Source organism: Thermobia domestica, chromosome 8 (genome assembly GCF_964235325.1).
Source record: "Thermobia domestica chromosome 8, izTheDome1.hap1.1, whole genome shotgun sequence".
Lineage (NCBI taxonomy): Eukaryota > Metazoa > Arthropoda > Insecta > Zygentoma > Lepismatidae > Thermobia > Thermobia domestica.
Genome location: NC_137461.1, coordinates 105,272,461 through 105,292,521, shown reverse-complemented (window position 1 = coordinate 105,292,521; position 20,061 = coordinate 105,272,461). Strand labels below are relative to the sequence as shown.

At 32.3% G+C, this 20,061-nt stretch overlaps 1 protein-coding gene across 2 annotated transcripts in view; it reads right to left on the bottom strand.

The window, feature by feature from the left end:
- LOC145693111 (carboxypeptidase D-like) overlaps positions 1–20,061 on the bottom strand; it is a 116,437-nt gene that overhangs the window by 38,199 nt on the left and 58,177 nt on the right. For both annotated transcript variants that reach the window (XM_081768816.1, XM_081768817.1), the window contains 8 exons: positions 18,735–18,901; positions 14,377–14,686; positions 11,775–11,982; positions 9,821–9,950; positions 8,873–8,978; positions 2,161–2,286; positions 974–1,082; positions 36–181 (listed from right to left, as the gene is read on the bottom strand). In XM_081768816.1, the coding sequence (XP_081624942.1) occupies positions 36–181; positions 974–1,082; positions 2,161–2,286; positions 8,873–8,978; positions 9,821–9,950; positions 11,775–11,982; positions 14,377–14,686; positions 18,735–18,901 (1,302 nt within the window). The remainder of the gene's footprint in view (positions 1–35; positions 182–973; positions 1,083–2,160; positions 2,287–8,872; positions 8,979–9,820; positions 9,951–11,774; positions 11,983–14,376; positions 14,687–18,734; positions 18,902–20,061) is intronic.

Sequence of the window (20,061 nt, the reverse complement as noted above, 5' to 3'; positions counted from 1 at the left end):
AATATCACAATAATTCTCTCCACAAATGGACTTACATGTAAAAGGTATGCACCTACAGGTAAACTTGCACGGAAATATGCTAAATTTCTTGTCACTCTCAATGGTTTACTGAAGTATTGCAAATGTACAGTAGCATCACGAACAGCATTTCCATTCTCATCTTTTATTTGTCCCTGAATACCTACATATAAAAGAAAGACAACTATTACAGTAGACAATATAAAAGCATATATTATTGGTATATTAGTCAAAATGTGCCATGATAAAATGAAGTAACCATGAAGTTGCTTTTTGAGTTTTATTGTAACGTTCTGTAATGAAGAAAAATAATCGTATATTACTGATTTGCTTGAAACCAGAAAAGTAAAAAAGGCAAAAAAATGACGGTATGCCAAATGTCCATGTTCAATGACTTAGTTTATGACAGAAAATGCATCTATTTGTAATGCTGTGGCTGAGGCTGGCAGGCATACCAGGAAATATTTGTTGTACGGATGAATCTGAATCTGTTTAGAAATAAAATATAAAACTTGGTCTACTTGTATTTTATTATTATTAATAATAATAATAATGTTTATTTACTATTAACAATAGAAAAAAATTCTTATTTTTAATCACATACTATACCTGAGACTGCAGTGTATTTCAATAGAATACAAGGAAGTTCTCAGAGTATTAATTCTATTCTACGCTGTTCGTCAGTTTTGTTTACGAAAAAAAAGTAGGCATTAAGAAACAGATATAAGAAGCAGGAAAAAGAGAGGATATTGTATACACCTTGTTTACTTAAAAAAAAAAAAAAAAAAAAAAAAAAAAAAAAAAAAAAAAAAAAAAAACTCGATCTTCTTTGTGAACACGGCTGATGACTACAGTCGAAATATAGAATTTCAATAATAAATGTGTATGACACTTTAAGGGAGTTTCTTTTTTGCATTATCAATGTATTTTAAGAAGTCATATCAAACTTACTTACCTTGATTTACAGATTCCAGGAAAGAAAGTAATGATTCCACATTATCCTTGAATAATGACTCAAGTTCTTCAGCTCGCGGAAATTCGCAACAACTTACGTGAGCAGCAATCTTAAAGAGTAAAGAAACTAAAGTCAATTTTTACGTATAATATTACTAGAAATGTTCACATATTTCACAAAAATTTGTTCAATCTTACATTCTCAGCCTAGTAGACGATTAATAGAAGGAAAATATGCAATATCTGATCAACATAATAGAGCGCAATCCTAAAAAACAGACAGAATTTTATATTTTACATATTATTAATGTAATTATGTATTTGTTTCTATACATATCTTACAATTTCGTCGGATTATTAAAAAGAATAACAGAAAAAAAGACTATCAACGGTAGTGTGCATAGAGTTTCAGTTTCACAAGAACACTAACAACTGAAAAAGCTCCAAAAGCATACCACTGCACAATTATATGTGCTAAAGATGGTTAAAAATATTGCTTTAGGAAATCGGTCAAGTAATCAATTCACAAAACAAACTGCAACTGATTATTTGAGCGACTTCCAAAACTAATGCTTTAAACTATCTTTCACAAATTGTACCCTTCACGCAAACAGTATTCCAAATAATATTTCAACGTGACAAATTATGAAACGAATTTCTTTCTTGCACTATCAGATACGAGACTGCTTTAACATCACATCAGAAGAAAAGGATATTGGTGATAATGATTATTAAAGATAATGGTAAGTAGTAGTAGTAGTAAGAAGAAAAGAAGGAAGAAAAAGAACAAGAAAAGTAAAGAACTGTAAGAAGTGATTGTACAAGTGAGAAAACTCTCTCCTCCTTTTACAATAAACTGAAAACTTCCTTTTTCGCCAAATTTACTTTAATATATTTTGATTTTTCTAGATATAACTTTTATCAGATTTTACTAGATATAAGAAAAATTAAAATAGTATTAAAAAGCAAATCTAGTATCAAAAATGTCAAATCATGATTATCTTGAACAGCTACAACAGAAGCTACGACGAACAAAACCTTGGCATCAAGGTATATTACAGTTATTTTAAATCATCTTGGAACAGTTATATATATATATTTTGTAAACATGTAATTGTATTACTACCTTCAATCATATTACTTAGTTTCTAAAAACATCATTTCATTTACAATGAAAAGGAATGTTACCATTAATGTTCCTAAGTTTTCATGCGCAAAATCTAGCAGTGTATCCTTGAATGTTGTCAGTTCAGCGCCATGTACAATATGACTCTTAGGTGAATATGTGGCTGTTTGATCACACAATGGTCCAGGCTGAAATGAAAAGGTAGGATAAAACACAATGGTCCAGGCATGCTACAGGTATAGGATCATTAATATAATACACGGATCTATTAGTATCAAATGTATGCACTACTTCTACACAACTCTACAGAGGGGTTAATTTATCATAGAACTGACTTTACCAAGCATGGGTTATCTTAGTTCATAAACTAGGAATATATTGGAAGGAGCTGATTACAGACAAAGTAAACCCTCACAGATAATTATTTTATAATAATTCTGAACTATTGATAAATATTTATGTCAGTTTCACTATTTAACGTATTGTTTTTGTATTTTACAAATCATTTAAATTTATCTGACATACACAAGTTGAGATCTCGATAGAGTCTACAAAAATGATTAACGCTCTTCTATTGCTAGTGTATTTAAATGTATGCTATCTGAACACAATATCTGCCTGTGCTATCATATCGATATAGACAATACACTACACTTCATACTGAATTCACGCTAACATTTACGATATAACTTTGTACTTCATATATTATCCTATTGTAAACGATATATATGTACTTCAGAGTTTCATATTTTCTTATTCATATTTTCTGTTATCAATAGCAATCTTTCTTTACTTCAATTTTATTTCTTATCTAAAGTTTATTTAACTTTTTATCTTGTACTTTACATTTTGATTCTCTGTTTACACTATTATATTCCGCGTAATGTGGGTTCATGTCATTACGACATGGCGCGTCGTCAGGTTGCGGATCGAGGAGAAGGCCTCTAGATATAGAGGTTAGTTGCGAATATACTGTATAAGCAGTCGCGGACAGACGAAAAGGAGTGGTCCTCTAGCTTGGGGATTTGGGTGAGGCTAACAACCTCATCTTGTTTAAAAAAAAAAAAAAAAAAAAAAAAAAAAAAAAAAAAAAAAAAAAAAAAAAAAAAAAGCTGAGAAACATTCACAGAAGCCTCGGACAAGGATTGATAACCTCGCAAAAGTAAAATGACGTGAGATTTGGAACATGGAATATTAGAAAATAAAAGCATTCGGGACATATATAAGGGAATCAACGAATTTAAAAAATAGGCTATCAGCCTCGTGCTTATATATTAAAGAAATCTGACGGAACAGTTCTCACTGATACAGATAGCATCTTACATGGATGGAAAGATTTCTGTGACGATTTGCTTAACATGCAGTCAAAAACTAATGTGCGCGGAGAAAGGGAGATATATACCGCAGAACCTAACCGAACAGAAGTAGAAATCGCTATAAAGAAATTAAAGAAACACAAATCTCCGGGTGTAGGCGAAATTCCGGTTGAGTTAATTTTAGCTGGAGGCGAAAAACTGTGGAACATGATACACAAACTCATTCTCCTGGAACATCTGGAACATGAAAGAATTGCTACAGGAGTGGAAAGAATCAATCATTGTTCCAATTCACAAGGCGACAAAACTGACTGTAATAATTTTCGAGGAATTTCTTTTCTGTCAACATCCTACAAAATCCTTTAAACATTCTATTAGCAAGATTGACCCCATACACAGATTAAATTATTGGAGATTATCAGTGCGAATTTAGACGAAATCGATAAACTATTGACCAAGTATTTACCATTCGCCAAATACTCAAAAAGGAGTGGGAATACAATACCCCGGTACATCGACTATTTATTGATTTTAGAAAAGCTTACAACTCGGTTAGGAGGAAAGCATTGTATAATATTCTTACAGAATTTGGAATACTGAAAAAGCTAACAAGATTAATTAAGATATGTTTAAATGAATCCAAAAGTAAAGTCCGGGTAGAAAAATTTTTGTTCACGACCTTTCACGTCGAGAATGGCCTGAAACAAGGAGATGCGTTATCGTCATTATTATTCAACTTTGTCCAGGAATACGCTATAAGGAAAATCAAAGATAGCAACCAGAGCCTAGGGTTGAACGGTGTCACCAGGCTATGGCGTATGCTGATGGTGTAAATTCAATAGGGGACGATAGTAGAACAATAGAAAGAAATACAGAGGTCTTATTAAACGCTTGCAGGGACATGGGTTTAGAAGTAAATGCAGAGAAAACTAAATACATGGAAGTGTGTCGGGATATGGCAAATTATGGACGCGTTAAAATATTAAATATTTTTGATAAAGTGTATACTTTCAAATATCGAGGATTAATATTAACGACAAAAATCATATCCACGAAGAAATTAAATGTCGACTAAAAGCAGGGAATTCGTGTTATTATTGAGTTCAAAATATCGAGGAATTTGAAGCTTAAAATATATAACACGGTCGCGTACTCTGAGGGAAGAACATGCGCTGAAAGTATTTGAGAACAAGATCCTGAGACGAATATTTGGACCCAAGAGGAACGGGAATGGGGAATGGCGGAAACTTCATAACGAGGAATTACATAATTTATACGATTTACTAACATTGTTAAGGTCATCAAGTCTAGGACGCTTAGGTGGGCAGATCATGTAGCTAGGATGGAAGAAAGTAGAAACGCTTTCAAAGTCTTGACTGGAAGACCAATCGGAAAACGGCCATTAGGAAGACCTAGGCGCAGATGGGAGGACAATATTAAGATGGATCTCGCAGAAACAGGAATACAAAGTAGAAACTGGGTGAAGTTGGCTAAGGATAGAAGTCAGTGGAGAACTTTTGTGAACGCGGCATTGAACCTCCGGGTTCCATAGGCCATAGAGTGAGTGAGTTAGTTTACACTATTGAATTGCTACTAAGTTCTTAGAATTTTTATCTCATATATATATTTTTCGATTATCTTTATTGGTATTTAGTATGCATAATATATGGACATAAAAATATCATATACAAAAAATTCTAGCTATAATAAATTGCAGTTTTAAGTATTATACTCCATGAAAAGGAAGTACATATTCAATAAGATTTTCAAAATAAAAAAGCATGATGAAGTTCTGCTACCAGGTATCGCTTTAAAGTAACATATTAATTCATAATAATAGTAAAAAAATGTCCTTCGAGTTTATAATTTGATTTTAATATTAGTGATCAAAGAAGGGGAAAAGGGAGATATGGTAATAACAACTAGTACTTATTGTGAATAAACTTATACCAACCTTCTAGTTCTCTTTTCGAATATATGCTAACAGGTCTGCTTTGAATTACAAACATCAAAATCAGAACTTGTAAAAGCATGCAATGATAATAACCAAAGGATATGGTCATTAGGGAAGGAAAGGTTTGGACCAGAAGGCTGTAAAGGTGAAAATAAATAAGCTTAATATTTGTAAATTGCTGTAAGGTACGGGATCATTCTCTTATTACATTCTACAATACAATGATATATTTTTTTCCATAGCTAAACAAAGAGAACACCATCCAACTTCTACAACAACATTTTATCTGTAACTCGCTAATAATTCACACACGTTTAATTTATATAATGCAATGTTCTCACTACGTGTACAGCACACGGTGTATTATATACAACATATACAAGTTTAAGAATATTGTACTCAAATCATTAGAAAGTAAAATGAAAAACTCTGTATTATTAATACAACATACACAAAATACTGGATTGTATTGTGTTCCAGTTCCAGAAGTTTAACGTTATAACTTTATATATCAGGGTAAGTCGTAAATTCGTTCGTTTTTTAGTCCATCTGAATGTAAAATATTGATTATGTAATGTGAAAGCACAGAGTGTATGCATGTCAGTCAACACGCAAATAGTCCTTGTTTCCACGTAACAGTCAAAATGATACGGTCAAGCTCGATCAAATTGCTATTTACATACTGTTATGACATTATTGGAAAAAAAGGATAAAAGCTACAAATGCTGCAAAGGAAACTAGCTGTGGAAGGGGAAAGAATTTTGAATATTTGGACAGCTCAAAAATGGCTTAAGCGATTTGGATCACACAATACGAGCACTGAAGACAACTTCAGATAATAAGATTAGCTACCATGAACAGGGACCTCTTGGAACAGATTGCAACAACCAAATCACGCACAAGTATACATCAGTTGGCAATATAGATGAGGTCATCTGAAATAATCGTGTTTTCATTATCTTCGTCAACTGGGGTTTGTCTGGGACGGTCTCAACTTGTACTCTACACCTGACAAGCAACAGCAACAGGACTATTATCTTCGTAATGACGTGTTCTGGCGTCGGATCTTTTTTTTTTTTTTTTTTTTTTTTTTTTTAATTAGCTAGTAACATCTCACGATTATGCTCCGAGGCTAAGGGAAATGGTGATGATAGTAAACGAAATGGTGGAATGTGGAAAGTGAGAGGAAAAACAAAAGACCTCCGAGAAAATTCACGCATACGGTGTTTGTTGGAATCAAACCACAAACTTCATGTACCAGAAAAGAGCGCTTTACCATTAAGCCACGGCAGCCCCAGATCACCACAGGTGATGAAACAACTGAGTTCCGTTCTACATTGTGAAATTACCGCAGATTTCCAAACTATCCAAATTCAATACTAGAACAGGAAGTAGTCTATCTACAATTTCCAATTGCAATAGAAGGCTAAGGTCAGAGATGAAACCTGCTCTTCAGACACTGAATCCATATCAAAAACTGTTTCTCGCTATATTACTATATAGGAATCAATGCTGAAGTTGAAGTTGTACTATTCTCTGCTACTGACGGTTTCAGAAGAAAAAGAACTGAGATGAAATTTAATTTTGAGATGCCAAATCTATGTCAAAAAACATTTCTTGTTATCTCTTATAGTTATTGGTCTGTGGAGAGGTCAAAATTGAAACCGGAAGAAGTATTCGATTTCTACCTTTTACAGTTGCAATAGAGGAACAAAATCGAAGATGAAATCCTTCATGCAGTACTCAATCCATATTTAAAAAACTGCTTCTCGCTATCTATTACCGTTTTTCCACAGTGGCGATTAGTATTGAAACAATCAACCGTAATTGCCAGCACTTCCAGTTTGAACAGAGGGATAAAGGCAAGATGAAACTAATATAACTTGGAATGAGAAGATGAATCCACTAAAAGTAACTCGGGAGATCAATGTTGAAACGGGAAGTAAAGAGTAAATTTCCACTTCTTCCAATTTTAGTAGAGAAATAAAGGTTGACACAGAGTTTATTCTTGGACGCTGAGTCGATTGTAATCAGAAAACCGCTTTTCACTATTACTGATTTTGCTCTTTGGCGATCGACATTAAAACCGGAAATGGTCTATTTCTAACACTTTCAGTTCGAACAGAAGGTTAAGGGAGAAGGTGAAATCTATTTTTGAGAAGCCGAATCGATTCATAAAACCACTTCTATCTCTTTTACCGTTCTTACTCTACACCTATCTATAGATGGACGGACAGATATAGCCCTTCTATAAAACGCCCTGTGCTTATGCAAAGTATGGTTTGCAACTTAAAAATGGATCTTTCGTGATACTCTGTCAGAGGTCATCAGTGGTTACGACCAGGCCAACAGGCATACCAATTGTCCAAAAGGGGATATGTGAAACAAAGATCATATTCTGCCTATGATGAAATATTGCTATACAAGATGTAGATTTAATTTAACATGTGATCCGAACCACAATAAGTCTCAACAGGATTAGAACCCGGTTGTTTCGAATCAAACACTGAAACCCAGAAATAACCCTAATAACATGCAGAAGGTGGTTGAGAATATTATTATGAGAAATTATTTTAAGTTAGAAGTTTGATAGGAAAAACACTTTTTATTATTTGAGCGGACGAGGAATAATAAAGTTGATCAAAATTCTGTGAATTATTAGTAACTGATACTGCACTGGAGAAAGTACATCAAATGCAATTTCTTAATAACGTACTAGGACTCACACTAAAGGCAAATAGAATAAGGAATCCAAGTCTAATTACGAGTGGAGATTCGAATATGCTAGCATTTTAAAATTAAGTTATAAGGAGAAATTGATTCACGGTTCAAAGTGATTTGGTTAAATTAACACAATTTGAAAAATACTGACGAAATGTAACACCACTATTTATAAACTCTGTGATGATGGGTTGCTGACATGTTCTTGAAAAACTTTAGAAAACTAAGACGTGGTTTATCACTTCTTTTCGAAGAAGCGGTAAGAAATTTTTACAAATGATTAAAGAAACTTTTAAACTGTCTACTGGGGAGGAAACCTATCAGAACCTACAAGGAGTGTCATTTTTTTAAAAAATTAAAAAAGAAGAAAAAAAAACGTACGAAAATGACAAAGAATCATTGGAATGTAGTGTCAACTTTCCATCAACATTGCGTGCTTCAGTTAGTATAGTTTCAATTTTTAAATGTCAAATGCATTTTGCGGAAAGACAACATATAGAGAAATCAACCAGCTAGGTAGTGCAATAAAATAATTCTTGCCAGTATGAATGAATAATGAAAGATCGATTTCGGCAATGAAACCACGTGAACAGAATTAAGATTCAAAAGTTGAAAACGATATTAAAATAGCCGCATACATTAGAATAACTGACAAGAGCTACTGATATTTTTTTTTAATCGTATAAAATTAATGGTTATTAAACGGAAAGAATAATGCAGTACCTTTGGTAAATTTCTTGCACTATTCCATTAGTATTAATGAAGGTAGAAGAAAATACAAACCTTTTTCATTTTTGGATGGGAATTCACGTAATTTTCTGCCAACATTTTAAAAATTGCTTCATGTTCTGTTACAGGGTGTTCAACCGCCGGATTATCAGTAGGATACCTACACAATAAAAATATTGGTCATTAATCTTGTAATATCATCTGCAACTTACAAATAGTTTTACGTAATCGTTTCTTATTGTCCCTTCTCAGGACCGAAGTTATACGAGATGAAGACTTATAGTTTAACTCAGATCCGAACACTACGTACTCCGCTGCAAATCGAACCTTGATCTCTTAAAAAAAGTGCAAACACTGATCATTTAACTTAAGAAATTCTTGTAATGAGTTACATATCACCTATAAAAACTGAGACTATTTTAGAATTTACTACTACAACTGTAACAATACTAAAAAAGACACACAATACATACAGACGTTCCAGTACATAGTATGTTGTATATATAGGGTGGACCATTTATCTTGATGGCCCTTGTAACTTATCGGCAGCAGGATATTGTTTGACATGCTCTATAATACATCTATAATACCATCAGCTTAACAGTGTTGTCAACTCAACATGCTATATAGTTGTTCATACTACGAGAAAACTACACACAGATGAGTTCTTAAGATTATTTCTTTAGACATCACATGTTAACAAGGGCAATAATTTGACGCAGACGTCATAATGCTTTTACTTAATAAATTAACATTTCACCATCATTTTTTCAAATTTATCATTGGTACAAAAAAAAAAAAAAAAAAAGTAAGTTGCTTATCAAAATATAATGAACAATTTTAAATTAAACAGTGCAGAGTTATGAAAAGAAAGTAATACTGGAGTTCTATTTTTTAATTACACTTTCTATTAATTATTATATAAGATAACGTATTATTCGAGTTTATTATTATTATTATTTTCAATGTGGAATCAATTTCTATTTCTAATCCATTACTTACCTCATAAATATTCCTCCTCCTTCGATACTTAAAGCAAAATCTATTTCTTCAGATTTCAAGAACATTTTTAAAGCATTCGTTATAGTCTTATCAGGTACCATCTGACTGCCACCTGTAGGTGTACATTCCTCTGCAGAAAGAAAACAAAATAATATTAATGATAATAAAACTAACTTTCAATTCATTTTTTTGACACTTGACTACGTAACCATATGCTAATTTCACGAATAAACTGAAACAATTCCCGTTCTTGAACATGAAGCTAAATGCAGTTTAATATTCAGTTACCACATATAGGATGTTTAGTAAATGAAGTTTTTAACATCAAAAGGATCATCTTGACACTAAATGTAAAATAAACAACGTAAATAAAAATAAATCTAATACGCATGAGTTTTAAAAACTAAAGTTACAGATTTAGGAAAGTAAGGAAATACTATTGAATTTTCATCTTTTTTTTTTTTTTTTCTTTATTTATTTTGTTGTTGTTGTTGGTGGTGGTGGTGGATTCACAGTAATTCGTCGTTAATTGTACAGCTCGTACATCCATTCATTTGAATTATTCTAAAGTTATAAACTTTCTAAAATGTAACCATTTTTACCACGCTTGTAGCTCCTACAGAAATAGTTTTCCGACTTAGGCTTATGAGATCTTTTTATGGTCCTTTTGAGTTATAACAGCATCCCCGTTAGTGCAATTTATTTTAAAAGCATCCCATATAAATATACATGCACTAAGATATTAATGGCTTAATTCGATATTAAAACTCTTCAGAAACCACATATACCTAACAGCAAATACTCCATGAATGACTTAAAGGTACAGTCCAAAAGTGCTCTCTGTAACTATAGAAGAAAAAGAAACACTTCGATAGAACTAAATGCTTCACTTCAGCAAGGTATATTTCGAGGGTGTAAATAGCTAGAATATCTTCACAAAATTTGCTTTATGTGATATAAACACTTTAGTCAGGATAGCTGATTCCGTACTGAACTCTCACAATTTAGTACAACTCATATCCGATAAGTTTCACTAAGAAATGTGATCTACAGCTGACAAATACTTACACCAGAATATATTACGAACACGCTTAAATGAGATTACAACTCAGGGTGTCTACTAAAATTCCAAAATGAAATTTCGTGACCTTTTCTTTCCCAAATCATAAAATTTACTAACATTCTCAAGAGTTAATTTGTTGCGAATTGGGCCGAATTTTCATGCATGCGATGGAAGCGTGCTTTGCTTGCGATTTGGTAGCGTCTAAAGTCAACCATATATGTATTTTTGATGGTGAATTTTGACGTTTTATAGAACAAAATTTTGCAGTTTACATTCATTTTTGTACAGACAAAAAAAAAAAAAAAAAAAAAAAAAAAAAAAAAAAAAAAAAAAAAAAAAAAAAAAAAAATGATCCAAAACCTAAATTTCGTGACTTTTTCTTGACTTTCATGACCATTTTCTGATTTCGCGACTTTTTCATGACTTTCGTGACCGATAGACACCCTGCAACTTCATTCTTTAAGCGAATGTACTTTCTGCATGATATTAATCGTTCATGATGGAGGGCATGATTTTTGTTTTAAATGCAGAGTCTATGGAATCAAATATACACAACATTCTCAGATTTTTCCACTCCATATAAAACAAACTGGCAAGCAAGTATTAATGAATCTGATTTTGGTATGACATTCATAGTTTAAAGTCAATCTAGTAATATCAACTTATGTTGATACACATGGACAACACAAGCAGACACGAAGAAGACTAGATTCATTATATTTGTGTTGCCAAAATAGTTTTCTCGCGAATAATCTATGACCATTTAACATGACAGTTCATTTTTAATCGAATGTAACGCAAGTTACTCATTCAGAAAATGTGACCGAACTAATTCTTGCTCTGCGAAAAAAGAACACTTAACCATCTAGCAACAAACACAATACTACTAACCTTTCATATAATCGAACGTACTGTGCATTACAGGTACAATATGAACAACAGTCGAATTTAAGATCTTCTGAACTCGCTTGTCTCCAAGGTCATGTGCAGCTGCAAGATGACGTGCCAAGCTTAAAACCATCTCTCGTCCAACTGGGTGGGATGGTGGCAGACCACCAATTATAGCAACGTGGAACTTTTGTTCTGATGGTGCTCCAACCTGAAAACAGTACATAATACATGTAAGACATATAGCGAGAATTTTATTATAGATATAGTTGAAAATATTATAGATATAGTTGAAAATGGAAAATCTGAAAGAAGGAACAGAAAATGAAAATAGTACAATCAATCACATCACTAAGAAAGAGAAAGAAGTAAGAAGAAAATAATAAAAGAAAAAGCATCCACGTGGGTGTAATGTTGAATGCAGGATAGTAGAGGAAGATAAAACTAGTAAAAGGGGGGTTCAAAGTGCAAAGAAATAATAATAATAATAAAAAGATAAATAAATAAAGAGCATGATATAAGAAAAACAGATTTTAAAAATGAAGACTACTATTACGAAGTAAACAATTACTGGGAAGTAATATACGTACAGAAAACGTGCACCTTGCAAAGAAGCTAAAACTGTGCGGCGATAATAATAATAATAATAATAATAATAATAATAATAATAATAATAATAATAATAATAATAATAATAATAATAATAATAATAATAATAATAATAATTATTATTATTATTATTATTATTATTATTATTATTATTATTATTATTATTATTATTAAGAATGGGAGTATTTGTCTTGAATGGCGTTAGATGCTGTGATATCTACTGGAAGGAACGTGGCATTTAGATACAAAAGATGCTATGTAAGCAGCTATGAGGATAGATTTAACAGATTGAGACTGATGTACCTTCTGCTTAAGGTAAGAAAATTCACGCACAAATCTAGTAGGTTTTACTTTAAAACTATTAGTAACAAAGACGGTTTTAAACTCATGGTATTAAAAAAATGAACCGTCTAATGCTGTGTTTGAAACGTTTTTGTGAAATCAGGATATTCATGCCACTAGTAATCAGTTCTCCAAACTAGCTGTAGCCGTGCTCCTCTTGCGTCTGTAAAAGATCCCTTTCGTGCTTCTACTATGCTCAATAAATTCAAATAATATTTACTTTTGCTCCTCCAAATTATTATAAAGTGTTTTAAAAAAAATACATTAAGTCTGTATAAGTGTGTAGTACTTTTTCTTTTACTGCTCTAATACAGGGTGGTAAAAAAGTAGGTATACAGTACCGTATTGATCAGCTCATTGCATTTTATATCATTTCTTATTGTTATCCATCAGGCAGACTTAGTTTCTTTATTATTAGTTCTTAATGTACTTATACTTACATCTTAAGCTTGGAACAGCCGCCGGAGCAAATAAACCCATAAACTAGAATGTTATAATAGAAAATGAAATGAAATGAAATCTTTGAGTTTTACGTTCCACGGTTATGCCGGTTAGGCGAAAGGAGACGGTGATGATGAGAAATGAATGAAATGGTAGAATGAAGAAAGTGGGAGGAAACGGGAGAACCCCGAGAAAACTCATGAGTACGGTGTTTGTCCACCACAAAGTCCACACGGCGCGAGCTGGGTTCGAACCAGGGACCCCAAACACCGAAGGTGAACGCTCTACCACAGAGCCACCGCGCCCCCTTAATGTTATACTAAATCAATGCAGGGGTGTGTGTACCTACTTTTGGGCCAAATTGTATTTAATGTGCTATTAACTGTAATGTTCCGGTGTTCCTTAACACCTTCATTAGCACATCAAGCAACTCACTAGCAATCCACCTCACTTCTCAGAAGTTCTTTTGCCACTATTTTGTTTATATGATAATGTAAAGCCCTTGCACACCAGAATCCCATTCTTCTGAAATTGTTATTACTATGAAAAACTTAATTTCTTGCAACAATTATTTTAAAATCTTTATTATGCGGTACTAGAAAAATAGCAGATACTGTGTTCAATTTTTGGCGGTGATATCTGCTTGGTCTCCGTTTTCTTTTTCCAAAGTGAAAAAAAAAAAAAAAAAAAAAAACTTTCAATTCCGAAATATTTCTTTTTATAGTCATATAGCCATTACTCCTAGAATTATGAAACTTACTATACAGTGTTCACCATATGTCCTTTACGACTGTAGAATGTTGATATTTAAGTTCCATCGGAAATATTCATTCCTTTTAAATCCCGCAGCTTATAACTGCTGGAGAAGCAAACGTATATTCTGTATACAAGAAGTGATTAATTTAAATTCAACTCGGACAGAGACATGCAATTTTGGAATTTTTGTTACTATGTAGGGTCTAATTTCCACAGCGAAAATTTCATTCCAGAGATAGGTTCCCTTACATAATCCTCTGTTAAGTTGGACATGCTGTTTTTCTGTATCAAAATAAAGTAACAAAACTACTGCACAAGTAGCTCATAACAGTATTAATACGTAATCAACCTAATATACTAACAGCAATTAACAATACTTTGTAAATGTGGAGAACTATGTGAAACTCAGAAATTACTATATACAAATATTCAGAAGTAATTAACCACTATTTCATACCTGATGTGTTATCTTCAACGATCGAACCACCATACTGATTTCATTATCTCCTGCTTTAAATTCACATAACTCAGGATATTTGTTTTCTAAATCAGCCAGAGCAGAATTCAATTCAGCGTTCTTCAAGTATCTGTCGTTCGAAACTTTTTGTACAAGATTCATCATATACTTGTTTACTGACTCATGTGGTTGTTGCAGTTGAAGCATGTCTTTGCTTGTTGGATGTGAGGCTGCTTCAGATAATGTGAAATTCACTATCACACTTTCGTGCGTATGTGGCACTTCCACTTCAATGGTCTCTTGCTCATAACTGAAAATAATAGTAATACTATTATTATGGGTTCAAGTTTATATTTATTAGTAAATAGTTAACACTAATTATTTATTTTCTGCAGCAAATAGAAAGGAAAAAAATTACTTACTTAGCGCATTTCACTTCGCGATCAGTTAAATTTTATCACTGGAATACTATAGTAACAAAAAAAAAAAAAAAAAAAAAAAAAAATCCGAACGGTAGAATACCTACTATATACTCAACCCAGACCACATTGTTTTATTTCGGGAATTTTTTGTTTCCTTTATTATTATACTGCTGAACAAAATCGCCGGAGATGTTCTTGGGAAAATTTTAGAAACTCATCCCATAAATATTCTACTTTTGAATTTTTCGAGGGAAGTAACTAATGCCTTACCAACACAAGTATTTTACGATTATTCCAAGGAAATGGTCTCTTGTTACATTGTCAAACTGCTAGTAACAGACTATATAAACATAACTGCCTCAGTCATTTTTCAGAAAATTATACGAGAAATGACTTCTATCGTCGGAATTGACTGGTTATATCTATTCACGATGAAACTAATTGAGCGTTCTAAAGAAAATAATCTGAGAGGTACTCACTCCTATATAGGAATAAATCACCATTCTGTATTTGTATATGGAAGGGAATGATCTAATGCCATATTGTAGAATTCCTCGATGAAATATTTATTCACAAAATGAGTAAACAAATAATAATAATAAAAAACCTTGAGCAGTTTCCGACATAATTCCCCGAAAAACAGAACTCTCAATAGTAAACTGATAATTGCTTTTTTTTATTATTACTTTTTTTTTCAAAAAAGAAACACCTTATGGTATAGTATAAAATTCTTAATGAAATGTTAATTTATAAAATATAAAGAAAATTGTTAAAGTATTTTTGAGACATTTGCTTTTACCAATAATTAGTCTCCAGTAAAGTATCCGATTTTGAGAGCAAGGAGAAATTAGAAATAAATAAATTCATAAATAAATAACTCCCTGAATTCTGGTAGAAACCCTAGTTTAAAATTTGGTCTCGATACATCGAATAGTGTGACCTATAAACCTGTATACAATTATTTGAACGAACGGACATACGAAACTAATTTCCTTAACATGTAGGGACTTCTGTATTCGTTTTGATTTTTCTTCCCACGATTACGAGACTTTATTCACTCCTATTGTCACTCGAAAGTAAACATCTCAGCAAATAACCTTTTGTCTTAAATAAATAATAATAATAAAGTAAATAAATAAATAAATAAATAAAAACAGGACTGACGCCTTGAAGAAAAATGTTTACTACGGCATTGTACCAAGATGAATTCGAACCACAAATGAAGTCCACATAATGCAATGAGCACTTTCAGGCCCATTGCTAGTTTTGTACATATATGCATATATTTAAAGGAAATCTAATATTCATATTATTTCTTGTTTATTAATACATATATAATTAGGTTAAAAACCAGCGCTGGTAAAATTATTATAGTTTGGTATTTTTGTCTATTAATCTTATATAAATTTATATAGTCATGTGTGCATTTATGTATTGTTTAATGTATGTATATATATGTATATGTTAATCTTTAAAAGTTATTCTTTTCAGTTTAAAAGAAAAAAAAAATTAATTCCAAGTAAGGCAAAAGTTTAGTAGCTAGCTAGCTCTTTTGGAAACACTGTTAAGCTCAGTGACAGTTTCTTCTCGTCGTAGCGGAGAGGGGGAAAGCTGTTAAATCGTATATAAGTAAGAAGGGAATGGCAGCGAGGAGGCAGATTTTGGATTCTTTTGAGAGAATCGAGACGGAATTTTTAGCGGAGGAGCTTTCGTGCTCCTTGGGTCTCTTTTTTCTTCGCGACTTTTCTTTTTAAGTCAGAGCAGGGGTACAGCCGAAAGAGATGGCTGTGTATAGGGTCAACCTTTAGACTTGTTAAGCGGAATACAATTCAGAATATTTGAGTTCTGGTTGTATGTCCAAGGGTAAGGTCTAAGGATAGGTTCGATTCCCGGTTAGGAATATTTAAGAAATGAAATTTAGTAGGGATTTTTAGATTTATTGTGACATCGCTCCTTCCGAGCGCTGTATGTTTTCAGAAATTTTCTTTATCTTGATTTTAGGGAAGGCTGTTGCTATGGCAACCGAGCCGGATGAGTAATATATACTTTTTTTTTCCTCGGCTAGTTGTTCCCGATTAGCCGATTAGATTTTTCACAGCTGATTCCTCACATAAGGGGATGGTAGGCTGTTGTTTGTTTTGAATTTATTCCTACTACCGAGCCTGAGAGAAGGTGCTTTATTCCTAAATGAAGGAATTTTCCATTTCCCTTTACCTTTTAAAGTCTGTTAGCTAGCTGATTTCCTTAAGGGTTGTCCAATAAAGGGCGATTCCTGAATTAGGGATTTAGGCCAGACTGTACTCAGAATGTTGGGTCTGTCTTTAGAGTATGTGAGGTTCATGATGGCTTGTACGAGGACGCATGTTCAGAACCTCTCTTAAGGAATTTTAGACAAATTTTAAAGGAAGCTTCATGTTTGGAGCGAACTGTTATTTAAGGTTTTAAATAGGTGGGGACCTCTGGGTCTAGAGGTGTACCTGAACGATTTTTTTTTTTTTTTTTTTTTTTTTTTTTGATTAGAGAAATCATTTACATTAAGGAATATTAATCTCAGAGAACATTATTTTTTGTTTTGGTTTTTTTTTTTTTTTTTTTTTTTTTTTTTTTTAAATTTTGAATAAACTAGTCTACTTGGAAAAGTCTGATTGACATAAAATTCCCTGAACCTTGGGTATTGATTTTAAGTTTATTGTTTACTAGTTACCTAGACGATTAGTAAGCAAATTTATTTATATTATGTGAGTGTCTCTCGAATTAATTTTCAGGTTTTGAAGCGAAGTATAAGATAGTAGAACGAACATACTATATTATATACGTGTAATATAGGGCGCATCACAATAATAACACAAACATTAATGTATCTAGAGCTATTATACCCATCATAGTATAGTTTATCTTTTAAAAACACATTTCTGACCAGAATGAAATGAATTATATTAATAACTATACTTTTTTGTTCCAGTTTCAAGGACCTAAAGTCCTCTTCATCAGACATTGAGAAAAGACAGATGACAAGGCTAAATCTTATATCTTCCTCGGCCGTTAGTTAGCATATTTATTTCTATAATTTTAATTGTTGTTTATGTTTAATTGAGGCTGTTTACAAACATGTGAAAGAAACGGGACATAGGATAGATTGGGAAGGGGCTAGAGGTTTAGAAAGAGTAAAAAGAAAGATTATTAGGAAGTGGAAGGAAGCGAGAAGAATAAAGAAAGAACAAGAGGAGAACTTAATGAACTGGACAAGTGGTATAAATATACATGAGCAATGGGAGAAATTATTAGAAATTATAGAAAAGTGAAAAGAAAAATGCATAAAGGATATTAGTACAATTTGAATAATTTCCAAATTTCTGTTATTTATTTTATTTTGTATAAAGATCAATATATTTGTAAAATTGCATTGACAATTAACATGTATTAACAATGTAATTATATGATATTTTTACATATTACAAATTTAAATTTATATATATAAAAACAACAATTAAAATTATAGAAATAAATATGCTAACTAACGGCTGAGGAAGATATAAGATTTACTGTCATCTGTCTTTTCTCAATGTCTGATGAAGAGGACGTTAGGTCCTTGAAACTGTAACAAAAAACGTTTATTAATATAATTTATTTCGTTCTGATCAGAAATGTGTTTTTAAATGTTATTGTGAGTATCCAGAACCATGGAGTTTATTTAGTATAGTTTATGCATTTTGTTTTCAGGATGTTATCGGTAAACTCAATCACACCTAAAATGATTTTTCATTGCCACGAGATGTGATTAGAACAGCAGTGTGTATTAATGTAAATAAATAAATTGCTGACGAAAGTGCGTGGTGCCCATTGAAATTCCGGTATTAATAAATATTTAGACGCATTTCTGAGTTTAATTTAATAACATTAAGTTATACTGTGTTAACAAAAAAATATTTAGCTTACCCATTTGCAGACACTGTAACTTTGTATTTTCCAGGGATTAATAAACGCCAATAATCTCCCGTAGTTGCACTAGTGATATTATGCGCTATACCTTCAACAGATATAGTGGCGTTTCCTATTAAATTTCCTGAAGTATCCTTAACAAATCCTTTTATTCCCATATGTACCTGTAAATACATATATAACTGTTACCATCGAGAATTAACCAAATAAAAGTATTTTCCAATAGATATGAAATAAAAGGTAAGTTACTGCGATCTTTTGTAAATGGAGTTCGAGAATGATCTTTCAAAGTAAAAATCAAGATCGTTATGACTAGATAAAGGAGACAATACTTTGCAAGTAAATACTAGAGATCGAATAATGAAGTACGTTGTTTTACTATTTATACAGAAAAACAGCTGAAGAGATACAAATCCCCTTGCAATATCGTTCAGTTTGAAGTCGCCATATTTCATAGAATAATTACGCGTAACATAACGAAATTATGTAAATAAATTGACTACAGAGAAAGGAAATTATTTTTTCCAAACTCTACGCCGTCAAAATCTGAACTAGTTACAACTCCAACCAGTGAAAAAAGAATGATATTGTGAGAGGACGTAGTCCCCTTTCTCCCTACCCTTCTTCTTTTTTTAAAGTATTCCATTACTTTTACCTAATTAATGTACTGCCACGATTTCGTGTGTTTCATGTAAGCATTGCACGAATGCCCAGAACAATACTGAACAGGGGTGAAAATACCCCTTCACCGTCCTGCACAAAAGAAAATTACGAATTCCATTATTCGACCTTTATATTCACTTGCGAACTTTCGTGTATCTTCCCTTTTTTGCCTGGCAGTAGTTTTTCCCTAAAATGGATTTCCAGCACAAGAACAGAAAACATGGACTTAATTATTTGACTTTACGTAGTCACCTGCAAACCTTGGGGGAGGGGGGGGGGGAAGTCACGACTAAATTCCTTGTAAGAATATTTTTTTTTTCCTGAAAAAAATGGACTAATGCGGTCTTCTGTAAGTATACCAAGTTGATAAAGACAATAAAAGTTCAAAAAAGGAAAATAAAAATCCACTGAATGGAAAACGTTACCTGTCAAATTGATCCATCAATTAATGAATATTTGCAAGTTTATCTTTATACAATAACAAGAAAGCGAATTTTGAAATGAAATCCCTAAAATTCCCACGACTACCTTTACGCTGAAGGAGACGCATGATTAACGATGGGTTCTGAGAAGTAATACTCTGTGCTTCCCTGACTTTTCCAGGTTTTCCAGGTCAGTGGAAACTGTTTTTGATTAGTAACGATGGTACGGGTGTCAGTGA